Source organism: Oncorhynchus nerka, linkage group LG18, assembly GCF_034236695.1.
Source record: "Oncorhynchus nerka isolate Pitt River linkage group LG18, Oner_Uvic_2.0, whole genome shotgun sequence".
NCBI classification, from domain to species: Eukaryota; Metazoa; Chordata; class Actinopteri; order Salmoniformes; family Salmonidae; genus Oncorhynchus; species Oncorhynchus nerka.
The window spans coordinates 33444612-33464510 of record NC_088413.1 but is presented as its reverse complement, the minus strand read 5'-3'; the positions used below and the strand labels follow the sequence as shown (position 1 = coordinate 33464510).

At 42.1% G+C, this 19899-nt stretch overlaps 1 protein-coding gene across 1 annotated transcript in view; it reads right to left on the bottom strand.

The window, feature by feature from the left end:
- The window catches only part of LOC115145787 (choline transporter-like protein 1), a 38543-nt gene that overhangs the window by 8869 nt on the left and 9775 nt on the right, over positions 1 to 19899 (bottom strand). Inside the window, exons 9-11 of the mRNA XM_029687298.2 lie at positions 13028 to 13214; positions 10347 to 10515; positions 8831 to 8987 (exon numbers count right to left, since the gene is read on the bottom strand). Of these exons, the coding sequence (XP_029543158.1) occupies positions 8831 to 8987; positions 10347 to 10515; positions 13028 to 13214 (513 nt within the window). The remainder of the gene's footprint in view (positions 1 to 8830; positions 8988 to 10346; positions 10516 to 13027; positions 13215 to 19899) is intronic.

Genomic DNA, 19899 nt, shown 5'->3' with positions numbered 1-19899 from the left:
TTAGCTGGTCCTTTTGTGGCGGGGCTGAAATGCAGTGTAAATGTTTTGGGGGGATTCAGTTAATTTGCATGACAAAGAGGGACTTTGCAATTAATTGCAATTAATCTAATCACTCTTCATAACATTCTGGAGTATATGCAAATTGACATCATATAAACTGAGGCAGCAGACTTTGTGAAAAATAATATTTGTGTCATTCTCAAAACTTTTGGCCACGACTGCATGTCTACACATTGATAGGCTATACACATAAAACATTTTTTTAAATGTACTGAAACCAAAATACCTTTAGTTTTGGTGATCTTCTCAGCACCGACTCATTTTCAAGTCCTCTGGTGGATACAGTCCCAACCCTGGAACGGGTAGCACCATAGAAATAAGCTGGCTTGATGAAAAGGGCCTGCTCGGACCAAAACACACTGCCACCCGGGTTTGCATTGCAAATGAGGGCAAAAACTGGGTCAAGTCACCAGCAGAGTAAGCAGACCTTTATGTAGTAAAGATGAACTGGTGGAGACCATCAAGATGTTTTGGCTTGAGAAATTGACGATACAATTCCCCCCCTACCCTCTTTCTTGGCCGTAGTCTATTGTCCTGCTAATAGCCCATAATGGGTGGATGGGTGGCTTCTTTTGTATTGAATGAATGTATTAATTACAGTCATTTACCATTCTCATTCTCGTACTGGAAACGTTGTTTGTAGAGTTCATAATCTCATTTTCTAAGTCCTTGTTTAAAAAACAACTATATTTTGGAGATGATTTCATTTTCAAATAACCGAAAGTGGAGAGTTGGAAACTTCATAAAGGGGGAAAAGGCCATTCTTGAACAAGGGGTGAGACAATTGGTCCTTTTAATTTTGTCTGGCTTGCCATTCCAAATCAAATGGAATATTTTTTATATATAATGATATAATTTAAACAGGTGGCTGTTTAAATTCTCTCTCTGAAAGGATGCAAGAAACGGAAGGAAAGGAAACTGTGCAAGAAACGGTGATAACATTTGTCCTTTTAGAGACTATTATACATGGCATCCAGGTCAGGATAACCAATAACATACACAAAGCACTAACCCTGACTCTCATTTTTTAAGTGTTCATAGGTCTAAGGTCTATATATTCCTGGTGTTTAAAAAAAAAAAATGAAACAAAATTGCTTATTTTAGTTAAACGCTCTTCACAGACCGTGCTTATGTGAGACCAAAACTAGGGAACAATTGTAGAGTTGTGACTTTTATAATCACTTCTATTTTTCACTTCTAGACTATCAGAAAGAATGTGGGTACTTATTTATTTTTGATCCAAAGCCATGAATGAGTGAGTCACTCAGCTTTATGTAGGTGCCGAGGCTATATGACTGCGCCATCAACTTGATTATTTAGCAAACATCACTTGCTGCTTATATTCAGCCAACACATATATCTTAATAATATCATGGACTATATATATATTTTTAAATGTACAGCTTCCAAAAGCATAATCAGTGCTCTAACTCCCCCTTGCGGTGGTCTGGAGCAATGAAGCAGTGATGCAGGATAACATACTAAACCACAAATTAAGTCCTGCAGCATAATCTCAAAACTATTAATTGAGGAACCACTGTATTTTTTTTATTAGATAACTGTTCAACCACCTGAGTCAATATGTGTTAGAATCATCTTTGGCAGCGATTACAGCTGTTAGTCTTTATGGGTAAGTCCCAAAGAGCTTTGAAAACCTTATTCTTATAGAAAACCTGCCATTATTCTTGAAAAATATCTTCAAGCTCTTTCAAGTTAGCTGTTGATCATTGCTAGACAGCCATTTTCAAGTCTTGCCATAGATTGTCAAGCCCATTTAAGCCAAAACTGTAACTAGGCCACTTAGGAACATTCAATGTCGTATTGGTAAGTAACTCCAGTGTATATTTGGCCTTGCGTTTTAAGTTATTGTCCTGTTGAAAGGTGGATTTGTCTACCAGTGTCTGTTGGAAAGCAGACTGAACCAGGTTTTCCTCTTTGCCTGTGCTTAGCTCTATTTCTTTTATTTTTATCCCCCACAAAAAATCACTAGTCCTTGCCGATGACAAGCATACCCATAACATGATGCAGCCACCACCATGCTTGAAAATATGAAGAGTGGTTGTCACGACTTCCACCGAAGTTGGTCCCTCTCCTTGTTCGGGCAGTGTTCGGCGGTCGACGTCACCGACTTTCTAGCCATCGCTGATCCATTTTTTCATTTTCCATTGATTTTGTCTCGTCTTACATTACACCTGATTTCAATCCCATCAATTACATGTTATGTATTTAACCCTCTGTTTCCCCTCATGTCCTTGTCGGTGATTGTTTGTTGTATGTATGTGTGTAGTTATGTTCTGGTGTGCGACAGGTTTTGCACCCTCTTATTTTATTTAGTATATTTTGGTTTTCAGAGTTTTTGAATACTTATTAAACTGCTCCGTTTATACCAAGTTCACTCTCCTGCGCCTGACTTCCCTGCCACCAGCACTCACCCATTACAGTGGTACTCTGTTGTGTTGGATTTGCCGCAAACAAAATGCTTTGTATTCAGGACAAAATGTTAAATTACTTTAGTACCTTATTACAAACAATATTAGTATTGTGTACAGGCTTCCTTCTTTTCACTCTGTCATTTAGGTTAGTATTGTGGAGTAACTACAATGTTGTTAATCCATCCACAGTTTTCTCCTATCACAGCCATTTAACTCTAACTGGTTTAAATATCGCCATTGGTGAAATCCCAGAGTGGTTTCTTTCCTCTCTGTCAACTTTATAGTGACTGGGTGTATTGATACACCATCCACAGTGTAATAAATAACTTCACCATACTCAAAGGGATAGTCAATGTCTGCCTTTGGTGCCCTTTGTGAGGCATTGGAAAACCTCCCTACATGTAGTCTTTGTTGTTGAATCTGTGCTTGAAAGTCACTGCTCGACTGAGGGACCTTACAAATAATTGTATGTGTGGGGTACAGACATGGGCTAGTCATTCAAAAATCATGTTTAACACCATTTTGACATGGGGTGTAGAGAAAATGTTACTGTTTTAAAGCAAGTTTCCTGCAATTCTACACATTTTGCCATGGGGTGCAGATACATTTTAGATAGCTAGCTGCTAAACTAACTTAGCAATAAAAAAAATGTTAGCAGACATGGGCTAATTAAAGTGGAACTGACAGCGTTTTAACTACTTTGCATATATGAAACAAACAGACAATAAGAGGTTTTAAAAATAGATTCTATTTGACTATAGCATAGAATATAGCATTGTTGAATATAGCATTGTTGGCAAAACAGATGAATACAGTTCAATGCATGATTAATATAATTCACCAATACATTTATTGCTAGTAACAAAAATATTGCTATTAGGTTGTAAATCACAGCTGCCCTGGTTGATTGCTTGCTGCCTCCACCCATTCAGGATGCACTGTTTCAGTTTCAATGACTCAATATTTTGGACAAAAACTGACAAAACTAAGGCAGGGAACATCAATACAAACAAACTGGCAAGCACAATGATCTCAAGTCAGTCATAACGTTCCTAATAGGCTAGACTCTAGCCTCAGGGGTGTCAAACATACGGCCCGCGGGCCGGAACCGGCCCCCAAGGAGGTTCGATCAGGCCCGCAGGATAATTTGAAAGTGGAAAAAATGCATAAAAGACATGGAATTAATATTTTTAATTCGCTGCAATTCATGGATTATCCGCTAAGGGGCGCACTCTTTCCATCAGAGTAGAAGACAAGCCGCATCACTGAGACAGACTGAAAACAGCAGACGGTATCAATGCGCCATCTGCTGCTTGTTACGACGTTGTTAATACCTTGGTCTCTACCTCTCCGCTACACCCTCATTAGCCAAAATGTCGTTATCCAAACGGAGAAAAGTAGATAAGGAGTGTAGAATTTTCAAAGAAAAATGGACCACGTCCTATTTATTTACAGAGATGCACGGAAAACCTTCGTGCTTGGTGTGTTTGCAACAAGTTTCGGTATTGAAGGAATATAATATTCGACGCCACTACGAGACTCATCACAGCGAAAAATATGACGGCTTGCAAGGACAACTGAGAAGAGATAAGATTAACGAATTGCTGGCGGGTCTGAGGAAACAGCAGTCAACTTTCATCCAGAGCCGAGAAGTCAGTGAAGCAGCGGTAAAGCCAGCTACCTAATTGCTAGCGAAATAGCATTAGCATCGAAGCCGTATTCCGACGGTGACTTTGTTAAACGATGCATGATGAAGGCGGCTGAACTTGTATGTCCCGAGAAGCGACAAGCTTTTGCCAATATTAGCCTGACGAAGAATACTATAGCAGAGAGGATTTCGGAACTATCGGCAGATTTAGACAGTCAATTGAAACAGAGAGTCAAGTCATTTATTGCATTTTCCGTGGCAATTGACGAGAGCACTGACATCACAGACGTGGCCCAACTGGCCATATTTATTCGAGGAGTTGATGAGACATTGACTGTTACTGAAGAGTTTCTTGAGTTGGTGCCAATGATGGACACCACAACAGCCGAGGACATTTTCGGCTCTGTCGTTGCTGCATTGGACAGAGTTGGAGTGGACTGGTCCCGCTGTCAGCCTGGCTACAGACGGCGCGCCATCCATGGTCGGAAAGAAAGCAGGTGTCGCGACAAAGTTCAAAGACAAAGTACAAGCCCTTAATGGAGGAGATCGTTTCTGGACATTTCACTGTATTTTGCACCAGGAGGCATTGTGTTGCAAGTCGCTGAAAATGGACCACGTCATGGAGGTGGTTGTTCGCACTGTAAATTTCATCCGGTCCAGAGGTCTGAACCATCGTCAGTTTGACAAACTTCTCAGCGACAGCAACATTACCCACAGCCTGCCATACCACACTGAAGTGAGATGGTTAAGCCGAGGCGCTGTGCTGAGGCATTTCTTTGATCTACGAGAGGAAATCGGACAGTTCATGGAGAAAAAAGGAAAACCGGTGTTGGAATTACAATCTCAGGAATGGCTACGGGACCTTGCATTCTTGGTTGATATTACTGAACACTTGAACAATCTGAACAAAATGTTGCAAGGCCGCAAAAAGTTGTCACACAGTTTTCTGACAACATACATGCATTTAAATTGAAGCTGACTTTGTGGGAGATGCAACTGGCAAATGGCAACCCTGCTCATTTCCCCTGTCTGAGAGATGTGTGTGTGACCAGACCTGATGCGGACATGAAACGGTACAAAGACAAAATTGCAGGACTACTGCGGGAGTTTGAGAAACGTTTTCAGGTATTTGGTGAACTTGAGACAGAATTTTCAGTTTTTCGCTCACCTTTCACAGTTAAAGCTTCTGATCTGCCGGTCGAAATTCAGCTAGAGATAATTGATTTGCAGTGTGATGCAGATTTGAAGGGCAAATTTGCCTCTGTAGGTCTGGACAGATTTTATCAGTATCTACTACCAGGGTACCCCAAATTAACAGCCCTGGCTGCTAAAATTTTGTGCATGTTTGGGACAACCTACCTTTGTGAACAAATTTTCTCAGTGATGAATATCAATAAAACAAAAATGCGTTCAAGGCTCACAAACAAGCACTTAAATGACATTCTGAAAGTGACAGCTAGTCAGGACATGACACCTGGTGTTGATGCACTTGTACAGGCCAAAATATGCCAAGTTTCAGGAACAAATACAAGTCCAGACTAGACTAACACCTTTAAAATGCTGCCTTAGATACTGTTTGCATTGAAAGAATACAGCTCTGTGAAGATGAATCCTTACTGTGGTGATTTAAAAAATGTGCACTTTAATGTTAGTCAGCAGCTTCAAAACAAAAGTTGTGTGATGGAATTCTACTGTTCATACAACTCCATAAATTTTCAATTTCGTGGAGCAGTGTAGCAGAGTATGGTATAATTTTAATGGTCCGGCCCACTTGACATCTCCCTAGGCCGTATGTGGCCCACGATGCGAAATGAGTTTGACACCCCTGGGCTAGAGTATCTATTTATTTAGCAAGCTAAAAACAAGGAGCCTAACATTCGTTAGCTAGCTAGCTGCTGGGAGGATGTCATGTCATGGCACGAGTTGGTGAGTGGCGGCCTTTTCCCCTGTCATATCGTTTTTTGGTGGCTTCAGCTAGAGATGCGGGTGTCACTTTGCTAGCTAGCTACGTTGAACTTGAACAACGTATGCACAGTTAGCAAGCATATCTCTTAGTTGTCTATTAAATGTATTTGGCATCGATCAAATGGGCGAGCAGGCCGTTCCCATTCAGTTGTCAAAATGTGTATTATGAGTATTGAGATTTTTCGCCCCCGCCTGCTGTGTACCGAATTCGGTAGACAGTGTCCTTGGCTCCCACCTGCTAAACCTAAATCTGCCTTCAACATCATTACCAGAATTGCGCGAAAACAGTGTCCAACAGGCAGGGGCGAAGGACACGGTCTACTGGTCGTCACCGCTAGCACAGCAGGCGGGAGACTGGGGTGACACTGTGTGCTAGCTTACTACTGCAGTTAGCTGGCTTGCACACGGTGACGCCCCCGCCTGCTGTGTACCAGAGTCCTCCTTAGGGCAAGCTGGCTAAGCTAGCACACAGTGTCCTTCACTCCCGCCTGCCGAACACCTGCCCTTGCTGTCGTTTACAGAACTGTGGGAAAACTACCCGACAGGCGGGGGTGAAGGACACTACAGGTGTGTATTAGCTATAGCTAACTACCGTTACCGGTGTGTACTAGCTATAGCTAACTACTGTTGTCACCCCTGCCTGTTCTTCTTCTGTGGGGTTTATCGGATGTTGGCATCCAACATTATGGTGCATTACCACCATTTACTCTACTGAAGTGCCCCTGCCTCCCGCCTATGTACCGGAGTCAATAAAAAATTGACCAACAGAAGTATAAAGAGGGGTTCCTGCAGATGCAGGGATGCCCACATGCAGGAACACCCCAAATTGCGGGCTGCAGTTGCACCCATCTCAATGTAAGAGGACCTCTGTATATACATATTTGCAGAAAGCCATTAAAATGTATCTTTGTTGCTTTTGGCGAATGATTTCTAATGTCGTGCTGTTGTTACTTACTGCTTGTAAACACACAGTTCAGTTCAAATTGAATAATGGCAGGCCGGTGAGGCAAATAGCTTATTTCCATATAGACCTATTGTAGCTCTGATTGGCTATGGTGCATCGGTCTGTGTAGAGCCCGGTCCTGAACAAGATTGACACTTTTTTTGGGGGGGTAGGTTTTATGCCTTGTCTATTAAATTTCCGGAATGCACGTTCGCTTTACCACAATAGAATTTTCACAAATACCTTACCCTACGTCCTACTAAAACATTCTTGGAAAGTGTAAAAGTATTTCAATAACCATATCTAGTGTTCCCTTGTCAGAAAATGTAAACAAAAGATATCATATTCTTCCTGGGGGTGTATATGAACCGATTTTTATAAGATTTCATGTTGCTAAAAAGCTGTCACTTCCTCTTTAAGTAACTGACATAACGAGAGAAACCGCTGATGTACGACCAAATTTCTAAACTGCACCTTGTGTATTCTACTATTCTAACTCGGAACAGTAAGTTGAGACCTCGACTGAGTTCCAAAAAATGTATCCGAGGACCTTCAAAAGGGGTGGGTCGCAGCCACCCGTCCTTTTTCAAGGGTGTTCACCCATAAAATGCAAATAAGTCCATTCAATATAGAATTGTTTCAGAAAAACAATAGTTCAAACCCTAGAACCCACCATTGTGCCCTTAGGTTTATTACTGGTCATGGTTACAGAACTCACCATTGTGCTCTTAGGTTTATTACTGGTCATGGTTACAGAACTCACCATTGTGCCCTTAGGTTTATTACTGGTCATGGTTACAGAACTCACCATTGTGCTCTTAGGTTTATTACTGGTCATGGTTACAGAACTCACCATTGTGCTCTTAGGTTTATTACTGGTCATGGTTACAGAACTCACCATTGTGCCCTTAGGTTTATTACTGGTCATGGTTACAGAACTCACCATTGTGCCCTTAGGTTTATTACTGGTCATGGTTACAGAACTCACCATTGTGCCCTTAGGTTTATTACTGGTCATGGTTACAGAACTCACCATTGTGTTTTGTATCAAAAAGTGGGTTGGGTCTCTTTGCATGTAAGGAGAGAGCAGCATTTGCTTGTGTTCATCTACAAAGCACTCATGCAGAAACTTCCTATGTATCTATCATCATGAATTCAATTTAGATTTACAAATGACCAAAACCTGGTCTCAGGCTTGGATAACCCTGGAGGCCCCTTTGGTCTCCACAGAGATGGGTAAACGCTGCTTTTAGTTTTTTTTTTTCCGCCTTTATGTGGAACCACTTCCAGAGTTCTCTGAAATGAGATGTTCCCCTTGGTCAGTTCAGAGTAATGACCGGAGACGTCTTATGTTGATAAATGTGTCTGTTTTTCTTCATATGTTTTGTAATTTTGTATATTGTATGTGTTTGATGTATTTATGTAGGGCTCCTCTGTGGAAGAGATCCTAGTCTCAGTATGACTTCCCTGTCAATATAAAGGTTAAATCAAATTTTAAAAAGTACAAGTATATTATTAAGGTTATAATGTTGTAGAGAACAATTGAATTATTCATTATATGAGATTTATAATGACATAGGGCAAAGAAAACTACGTCTTGGCATTCATTTTGTAGTACTCTCTTGAATTGCCCCGTTTTTCCTCAACATTCTAGAGCAGTGGGTGAACACCCTACATACTCTGCCATTGAACTGATTGTGGATGTCAGTGATATACACCTATTGTATTCGGCGCATGTGACAAATACACGTTTGATATAGCTGAATGAGATAAAGTACGTACTTTTCCTTTCAGCTGGTTGTGGATGTAGGTGAGGATGAGGCGAGGGATCTCCACCAGGGTGATGATGAAGGAGCCTTTGGCCACGGTGCCCAGATGGTAGCGGGTCAGACGCAGCATAGACGACACGATGGGGGTCATGGGCAGTTGAGATTTATTCCTGATGTCCACCACAGGATAGAGGAAAAGAAGAAGAGTTGTAAAATAGTCCAATTAACTGATACAGGACTGACTTGGGATTAAATAGTGTTGTCCGTACTAATGGACAAATAAAGCAGGCGCTGTACTGTAGCTAAGATGGGTGTGCTTTGCACTTTTGGGACAATTCCATTGGTTCAAATGCACCAGGCAAGCTCAATGAAGTGCAGCTAACGTATTTACATTTTACATTTACATTTAAGTCATTTAGCAGACGCTCTTATCCAGAGCGACTTACAAATTGGTGCGTTCACCTTAAGACATCCAGTGGAACAGCCACTTTACAATAGTGCATCTAAATCTTTTAAGGGGGGTGAGAAGGATTACTTTATCCTATCCTAGGTATTCCTGAAAGAGGTGGGGTTTCAGGTGTCTCCGGAAGGTGGTGATTGACTCCGCTGTCCTGGCGTCGTGAGGGAGTTTGTTCCACCATTGGGGGGCCAGAGCAGCGAACAGTTTTGACTGGGCTGCGCGGGAACTGTACTTCCTCAGTGGTAGGGAGGCGAGCAGGCCAGAGGTGGATGAACGCAGTGCCCTTGTTTGGGTGTAGGGCCTGATCAGAGCCTGGAGGTACTGAGGTGCCGTTCCCCTCACAGCTCCGTAGGCAAGCACCATGGTCAGGTAGCGGATGCGAGCTTCAACTGGAAGCCAGTGGAGAGAGCGGAGGAGCGGGGTGACGTGAGAGAACTTGGGAAGGTTGAACACCAGACGGGCTGCGGCGTTCTGGATGAGTTGTAGGGGTTTAATGGCACAGGCAGGGAGCCCAGCCAACAGCGAGTTGCAGTAATCCAGACGGGAGATGACAAGTGCCTGGATTAGGACCTGCGCTGCTTCCTGTGTGAGGCAGGGTCGTACTCTGCGGATGTTGTAGAGCATGAACCTACAAGAACGGGCCACCGCCTTGATGTTAGTTGAGAACGACAGGGTGTTGTCCAGGATCACGCCAAGGTTCTTAGCGCTCTGGGAGGAGGACACAATGGAGTTGTCAACCGTGATGGCGAGATCATGGAACGGGCAGTCCTTCCCCGGGAGGAAGAGCAGCTCCGTCTTGCCGAGGTTCAGCTTGAGGTGGTGATCCGTCATCCACACTGATATGTCTGCCAGACATGCAGAGATGCGATTCGCCACCTGGTCATCAGAAGTATTTGACAGAAGAAACCCAGAAACCTGTACCCAGGTCTGATACGGGATATTTCCAAGTGAACACATCACAAACATGCCATTACTTTTATTACATTTCATCACATAGCGTTTCATCACATGGCATTTCATCACATAGCATTTCATCACATAGCATTTCGTCACAACACTCTCTCCTGACCTTGTGAAGTAGTAGGTGACCACAGCTCCGGCCACGGTCATCTGCTGGCAGGCCAGGATGAACTGACTGATCCAGATGAGGCCCACAGCGTGGTACCACACCATGTACTGGAGTGGACCTGACATACGAAACTCCACCAGCCCTGTCTCCTCACTCTGCACTGGGCTACCTGTAGGGGTTACACACAGACAGGGTTCGAGGTCGCTCTGCACAGGGGTGCCTGTAGGGGCACACAGCTAAGGTTAGGGGTCAATCTTCTCGTTCTTTACAGGGTTCCCTACAGCAAATATTAGGGGCAAGCTGATCTCCTCTGATCTGCAAGGCATTCAAGGATCATGATTGTTCCTGGAAGATTTTTTGGGGAAAATATTTTCATTCAAATATAATACAGCAAGATGGCACCATTTTGCAACAACAAACACTGCAGCTCGGATGAGTTTGTTGGACACTTTTTTTAAAGGTTATCTAGTTTATCGAACTCTAATCTGAATAACATCCAGGAACAGCTAAAAGGCAGACAAAGGAAGATAGTAGGCAGACAGATTCTACAAAAACATGACGCTTTGTTGTATTGGAGGTTGCTCTGGTGTTGTTGTTGATGAGGGAGAACATGATGTATTGGGTAGATTTCAGAGACCTTTTCTTTGACTGTGCGCCCGAGCTGCCACCCACAGCACCAGACCGACCCAAGAATCTAAATAAGAGTGGGCGTCGAGTCATGCCACTCTAGCCATGCGCTTTCAGTTCCAAAATGTCACATGAGTGTGTTAATCACATAGAAGCAGGAATTAGAACACTAGAATGGACATGAACCTTCTTGTGATGGTCCTAAGGTCACCCATGTTGGTCAACCATGGTTTGCCAGTGCTGTCATAAGATAGTGTGTAAAATAATGAATGTGAAGAATTTATCTGCACTGTATGTGTGTAGGTCGGTAGAGGAATGTTTCCATAAATGTTTCTAATTAACTGACAATGTGCCAACATTCCATTCAAACAATGCGGTCAATCCACAGTCCTACACTGGCTCAAATCAGTTGATGGGCTGGCGTGGTTACACGTGGTCTGCGGTTGTGAAGCCGGTTGGACGTACTGCCAAATTCTCTAAAACGACGTTGGCGGCGGGTTATGGTAGAGAAATGAACATTTAATTCTCTGGCAACAGCTCTGGTGGACATTCCTGCAGTCAGCATGTCAATTGCACGCTCCATCAAAACTTGAGACATCTGTGGCATTGTGTTGTGTGACAAAACTGCACGTTTTAGAGTGGCCTTTTATTGTCCCCAGTACAAGGTGTACCTGTGTAATGATCATGGTATTTAATCAGCTTCTTGATATGCCACACCTGTCAGGTGGATGGATTATCTTGGCAAAGGAGAAATGCTCACTAACATGGATGTAAAAAAAAATTGCGTACAACATTTTTGAGAAATAAGCTTTTTTTTTGCATATGGAACATTTCTGGGCTCTTTATTTCAGCTCATGAAACATGGGAACAACAACTTACCTGTTGCGTTTATATTTTTGTTCAGTATATAATATTTTGTTTAAAACGTTTACATGCTTCGCAAGAATAATGATTTCCCTAATTATCCTGTTTACATGGACACATCTGATATCAGGCTACCTGATGGGACTTAAATAATTGCAGAAAATCGCCAATGAAAATAAACGTTCCACCAGTGACCATGTTGTTCCACAAGTGACCAAGCCTATTTGATTCTGAGTTCGGACATATAACATTTGTATGTGAAAACTGTTTCTAAAATGCATATTTTCAGTTTTTCCGAACTCACTTCACTCGCGCATAAGAGGGAGGCTTGCACTACCGGTTCTGGCACATACGCACATCAAATACACAGCTGGAATGCTGATTAAGCTGTTTACGTGTCCTAATAATTTGAAAGAATGCTCAGAAAACCAGGTGTTTTAATCAGCGTATGCTTACTTCAATTTTGACCTCACGCCAAATAACATAAGTAGAGTAAGGTGTTTACATGACTATTTCCATACTCTGCCATAATCATTTTAATATTGAATTATTAGTGTGCATGTAAATGTACTCATATAATAGCACTCACAGCTTTCTAAGAAAACTAAATCTGAGACATTTATGGTCCGTTTACATATATTTGAGAGGCTATTTATACAGACAATGTGTGTAAAACACATATAAACTGTATTTATATGACAATATTTGATATTGACTATAATTCCATTACACAATTTCTGATGCATCACATACCTTACTTGTATTTTCCTGCAAGACAGGAAATGCATCACATGCCTCTACTGTCATTTATTCTAATTCAACTGGTTTTGGATTTCTCCCTGACCAAGATGGCTGCCATTTTCACCCCATTATGGAACTTTGTGGGTTTATGACACAGCCCATTTAGTAATTTATTAGGATCTCTATGGTTAATCATCACATCACTAGCGGGATGAAATGAACAAAACAGTCCATACGTACAGTATCCAAACTTTCCATAGTGACGCAAGTCCACTCACTACCTTGTTATTTTTCGGGGCATAAAATAATTGGAACAAATCTGTAAAAAAAAAATGGTATCCTCGCCAAGAAGGTTTATTTAGACGTAAATATCTTGTTGAAAGGGGAAAATAAAGACATTAACAAAAATGTCTGTTTCACAACGTGACAAAGTTGTATTCCATTCTGACCTGTGGTTCCGAGGAAGAGGAACACACCGAGCCAGGAGACCCAGAAGAGCATGAGGCTGAGGAAGGTCCAGAAGGGCTGCAGGGCCAGCAGGGGCAGGTGAGTGAACACCTTGCCCGCTACGTGGAACAGGGTGATGGTCAGTGCCACGCGCTTCCTCATGAAGAACAGCAGCAGCAGCAGGATCACCTGAAAGTGGGATACAGGATATGAAGTATTCGGAAAGTATTCAGACCCCTTCACTTTTTCCACATTTTTGTTACATTACAGCCCTATTCTAAAATGAATTAAATAAAAAAAACTCATCAATTTACACACAATACCCCATGGTGACAAAGTGAAAACACGTTGTTAGAAATGTTTGCAAATTTATATATGTATTTAAAAAAAACAGAAACACCTTATTTACATAAGTATTCAGACCCTTTGCTTTGAGATTAGAAATTGAGCTCAGGTGCATCCTGTTTCCAGTGATCATCCTTGAGATGTTTCTACAACTTGATTGGAGATTATTTGGAAAGGCACACACCTGTCTGTATAAGGTCCCACACTTGACAGTGCAAAAACCAAGCCATGAGGTCGAGAAAATTGTCTGTGGAACTGTCTGTTGAGGCACAGAACTGTGGAAGGGTACCAAAACATTTCTGCAGCATTGAAGGTCCCCAAGAACAAAGTGGCTTCCATCATTCTTAAATTGAAAAAGTTTAGAACCACCAAGACTCTTCCTACAGCTGGCCACCCGGCCAAACTGAGCAATCGGGGCGAAGAGCCTTGTTCAAGGAGGTCACCAAGAACCCGATGGTCACTCTGACAGAGTTCCTCTGTGGAGAAGGGAGAACCTTCCAGAAGGACAACCATCTCTGCAGCACTCCACCAATCAGGCCTTTATGGTAGAGTGGCCAGACGGAAGCCACTCCTCAGTGTAAGGCACATTACAGCTTGTTTGAAGTTTGCCAACAAGCACATAAAGACTCTCAGACCATGAGAAACAAGATTCTCTGGTTTGATGAAACCAAGATTGAACTTTTTGGCCTGAATACCAAGTGTCACGTCTGGAGGAAACCTGGCACCATCCCTATGGTGAAGCATGGTGGTGGCAGCATCATGCTGTGGGGATGTTTTTCAGTGTCAGGGACTGGGAGACTAGTCAGGATCGAGGGAAAGATGAACGGAGCAAAGTACAGAGAGATCCTTCTTGAAAACCTGCTCCAGAGCGCTCAGAACCTTAACGACCCTAAGCACACAGTCAAGAAAACCCAGGAGTGGCTTCAGGACAAGTCTTTGAATGTCCTTGAGTGGCCCAGCCAGGGTCCGGACTTGAACCTGATCAAACATCTCTGGAGAGACCTGAAAATAGCTGTGCAGTGATGCTCCCCATCCAACCTGACAGATCTTGAGAGGATTTGCAGAGAAGATTGGGAGAAACTCTCCAAATATAGGTGTGTCAAGGTTGTAGCCTCATACCCAAGAAGACTCGAGGCTGTATTTGCTGCCAAAGGTGCTTAAACAAAGTACTCAGTAAAGGGTCTGAATACTTATGTAAATGCAGTGCTTAATTTGAGCCGGATCTCTCCATTTTGGACTGTTTTGTTCCGGAACCTATTTAGCCAGATCATGTACATCTCGAGGCATGAAAAACTATTTTAACTTTTTGCAATGTAAAAATTATAATAAAAGCGATCAAAGTTATTTTGAGTTACTTATTCGTTTATTCTTCTGCCCCCACAAAAAAATGTAACTTGAAAAAGTATATTTTCAGCTCGGGCCTAATATTCTAAGAGTTGATTCGGGTTGGGCCGGTCCAGATTTATAGTTTGACCAACATTGTAACCTGTTTGAGACCAAAGCGTGGCTGTGTGAGTACAGCCCAGCCTCACATCTAATTCGCGCATATATGTACAAAATGTATTTCAGCAGATTTTGTGCGTTTTTGTGCATTTTTGTGTGGTTCAATTCTTTTGAAAATACACAAATTTATGTGCTACTTAATTCGTGTGAAAATACACAAATTTAACCAGTAGGCACACAAGCCTTTGCAACAACCATATACGCGACTATACCTTACCCTAACCTTAACCATTCTACTAACTATACCTAACCCTAACTTCACTGGACCTAACCCTAACCCCCACCCTACGGACAGACGACTCTTTAACCCAACCAATGGGTCAATCTACAAGTGGGCAACCATGGGGCCCACAACTTTGGCCGGCCTCGCCCGGACCCCTCCGGCCTACGCGCATATGTGTGGAGTGCACCCCCCTCCCTTCCCCTCCGGTTTCCACGTGTCAGAGATGGAAGTGGATCAACCGACTCAAAACTAGAAACCAAACTCCTAGGTTGCACTATGCTTTCCACATCCGTTGACAAGCGGACATAGACATCATGACCACACCACTCGATATGGACACATGGCAACCAACCGAGGACCAAACCTGCATAAGGTGCGCAACTCAAGGGATTTTGCCTGATCCTACATCGAGTTTAAGAACAAAAATTAAATATAAACTATCGCGTCTATATGGTTGTTGAAAAGGCTTGTGTGTAGCCTACTGGTTAAATTTGTGTCTTTTTGCACTAATCAATGTGTCTTTTCGCACGGATTAAGAAGCACTTCAATTTGTGTCTTTTCTCACGAATTAAGCCAGAAAAACGCACAAAAACGCACGAAATTTGCTGAAATGCATTTTGTACATATATGCACGAATTGATTGTGAGATTGTGTTGGTATGTGTGAATGCAGTGTTTTCCACTAGTGCCAACCGTCGGCAAAACATCAGATTACAGACTCATTAAATAGCCGCTGCGCTGGGTTGTACATTTCGGGGAATATTCAGAGGTGGAAACTTTCCGTGGGAATTAACAGAAATATGACATTAATATTAATACCTTTTAAATGTAGATGTTTTTTTTACATTGGATATATTTACCACATCATATGTAGACAGAAACCTTTTACCTTATCATAAGTAGACATAATTGCAAATGATTAAATCCTTCCAATATACATTTAAAAAAACAATTTAGTTTAATTGTTTAACTTTAATTAAATGAGTTGACTCTTCACATGGGATGATTTCACTGAACAACAAAATAAAGTGAATATTGAATGATCCCCAATTATCCATCACATCTCCAAAAACATTTTCAACATACATCTGTAAAGTGATAGTCTAGAAACTAAAGGTTTGGTTGTCTTCCTCTCAGGCTTCCATGTCTTCTCCCTCAATGTCCACCTCTTGAACATCAGACTCTGAGGCCTCATCTTCACTGTCACTTTCCAACCTTGTAGAGGGTGGCTCATTGTCAGGCTCAAATAGCCTCAAATGTGCCCGGATGGCCACCAATTTTTCAACCCTTGTATTGGTCAGCCTGTTGCGTGCTTTGGTGTGCGTGTTCCCAAACAAGGACCAGTTGCGCTCTGAGGCGGCTGATGTTGGTGGGATTTGGAGGATGATGGAGGCAACAGGGGAAAGAGCCTCAGATCCACAAAGTCCCTTCCACCAGGTGGCTGATAAGTTATGTTGGCATGACTGCGATATTGCATCTCCATCCCAAAGCCCTTACTTGCAAGTGTACTTCGCCAGACTGCCAAGAACCTTGCCCTCATCCAGGCCAAGGTGACGAGACACCATAGTGATGACACCATAGGCCTTGTTGATCTCTGCACCAGACTGGGTGCTCTTGCCAGCTTACTTGGCTTCAGGCAGAAGTCTTCACGCTTTTTGATATATTTCAGAACAGCAGTTTCCTCTGCTTGGAGCAACAGTGAAGTGGGCAGGGCAGTACGTATTTGTTCTCTTACATCTGCAAGCAGAGTCTGAACAGCAGACAGGGTGGCTTTGTCTCCCTCAAACCGAGCAATGGCTACTGCTCTAGGTTTCAGGAGTTTCAGGCTGCTTACCACTCTTTCCAAAAATACATCATCCAGGAGGATCCTCTTGATGGTGCTGTCCATATCGGCAGACTGTGATATGGCCATTTCTTGGAGAGACTCGTTCCCCTCCAGGAGACTGTCAAACATGATGACAACACCACCCCAACGGGTGTTGCTGGGCAGCTTCAATGTGGTGCTCTTATTCTTCTCACTTTGCTTGGTGAGGTAGATTACTTCTATAACTTGATGACCCTTCACATACCTAACCATTTCCTTGGCTCTCTTGTAGAGTGTATCCATTGCTTTCAGTGCCATGATGTCCTTGAGGAGCAGATTCAATGCATGAGCAGCACAGCCAATGGGTGTGATGTGAGGGTAGGACTCCACTTTAGACCAAGCAGCCTTTATGTTCGCAGCATTGTCTGTCACCAGTGCAAATACCTTCTGTGGTCCAAGGTCATTGATGACTGCCTTCAGCTCATCTGCAATGTAGAGACTGGTGTGTCTGTTGTCCCTTGTATCTGTGCTCTTGTAGAATACTGGTTGAGGGGTGGAGATGATGTAGTTAATTATTCCTTGCCCACAAACATTCAACCACCCATCAGAGATGATTGCAATACAGGCTGCTTTCTCTATGATTTGTTTTACCTTCACTTGAACTCTGTTGAACTCTGCATCCAGGAAATGAGTAGATAAAGCATGTCTGGTAGGAGGGGTGTATGCTGGGCAAAGAACATTCAGAAATCTCTTCCAATACACATTGCTTATGAGCATCAGAGATGAACCAGTTGCATACACAGCTCGAGCAAGAAATTCATCAGTATTTCTCTGACTATGTTCCACCATTGAGTGAGTCAAAAACACTTCTGTTTCCAGGAGGACCATGAGCTGTTGCTATCAATAAGGTGTCTGATTCCTAATTTTCACCTCGAATAGAAGTAGAGGGACTTCTGTCAGAGGTTGCTTGTTGTGACTGCTGTGGGAACGTTATGCACTTGGCCAGATGATTCTGCATCTTTGTTGCATTCTTCACATATGATTGGGCACAGTATTTGCAAATATACACAGCTTTCCCTTCTACATTAGCTGCTGTGAAATGTCTCCACACATCAGATAGTGTCTGTGGCATTTTCCTGTAAAGATGAGAGAGAAAAATGACTAAAAGAACAACAAATACAATTCCATGTACAGATAAATAGTTAAGCAGTTAGATTAAACAACTCCTTTGTAAGATAATTGTTTTAAAATGAAACATGTATGGAAACAGGTGAATTAACACTCCTCGGTTAAAACTCTTTTGGGATAGGGGGCAGCATTTTCACTTTTGGATGAATAGCGTGCCCAGACTGAACTGCCTCCTATTCTGTCCCAGATGCTAATATATGCATATTATTATTAGTATTGGATAGGAAACACTCTGAAGTTTCTACAACTGTTTGAATAATGTATGTGAGTATAACAGAACTCATATGGCAGGCGAAAACCTGAGAAAAATCCAACCAGGAAGTGGGACATCTGAGGTTTGTAGTTTTTCAAAGCTTGGCCTACCAAATACACAGTGTCTATGGAGTCAAGTTGCACTTCCTACGGCTTCCACTAGATGTCAACCGTCTTTAGAAACTTGAATGAGGATTCTACTATAAAGGAGGGGCTCATGAGACCTGTTTGAGTGGTCTGGCATAGTGCCTTGGTCTCATGACGCTCGCTCCCAACAGGGTTACCTCTCGTTCCAGTGCTTTTCTTCAGACATAGGAATTCTCCGGTTGGAACATTATTGATGTTTTATGTTAAAAACATCCTAAAGATTGATTCCATACATCGTTTGACATGTTTCTAAAGGACTGTAAATGGAACTTGTAAATGGAGTTTTTGTCTGGGCGAAGTGCCTGCGCCTCATTAAGATGGATTACTGGGCTGAACACGCTAACAAGTGGCTAAATGATGGACTTTATGGAACAAATCAGTAATTTATTGTCAAACTGGGATTCCTGGGAGTGCCTTCTGATGAAGATCATCAAAGGTAAGTGAATATTTATGGTGTTATTTCTAACTTCTGTTGACTCCAAAATGGCGGATATTTCTCTGGCTGGATTGGGTTCTGAGCGCCTTTCTCAGATTATGCTTTTTCCGTAAAGTTTAAAAAAAATCTGACACAGCGGTTGCATTAAGGAGAAGTCTATCTTTAATTCTGTGAATAACAGTTGTATCTTTTATCAATGTTTAATATGAGTATTTCTGCAAAATCACTGGATGTTTTGGAATCAAAACATTACTGCACGTTATGCGCCAATATAAACTGAGATTTTTGGATATAAATATGCACATTATTGAACAAAACATACATGTGTTGTGTAACATGATGTCCTATGAGTGTCATCTGATGAAGATCATCAAAGGTTAGTGATTAATTTTATCTCTATTTCTGCTTTTTGTGACTCCTATTTTTGGCTGGAAAAATGGCTGTGTATTTTTTTTGACTTGGCTATGATCTAACATAATCATATGTTGTGCTTTCGCTGTAAAGCATTTTTTTAAATCGGACACGATGGGTAGATAATTATCCTCTTATGGATAGGGGAGACGCTAGCGTCTCAACTGGCCAATTGCCAGGGGAAATGCAGAGCACCAGATTCAAATAAAATGCTATAAAATTCAAACTTTCATTGAATCACAGATGTACGATACTCAATTAAAGCTACACTCGTTGTGAATCCAGCCAACATGTCAGATTATAAAAATGCTTTTCGGCGAAAGCATAAGAAGCTATTATCTAATAGCCTGCAGACATCTGCACCAGCAGTAAACAAAGGAGCTAGCGTAACAGGCGCTACACAAAACACTGAAATAAAATATAAAATATGCATTACCTTTGACGAGCTTCTTTTGTTGGCACTCCAATATGTCCCATAAACATCACAATTGGTCCTTTTGTATGATTAATTCCGTCCATATATATCGAAAATGTCCATTTATGAAGCGCGTTTGATCCAGAAAAAA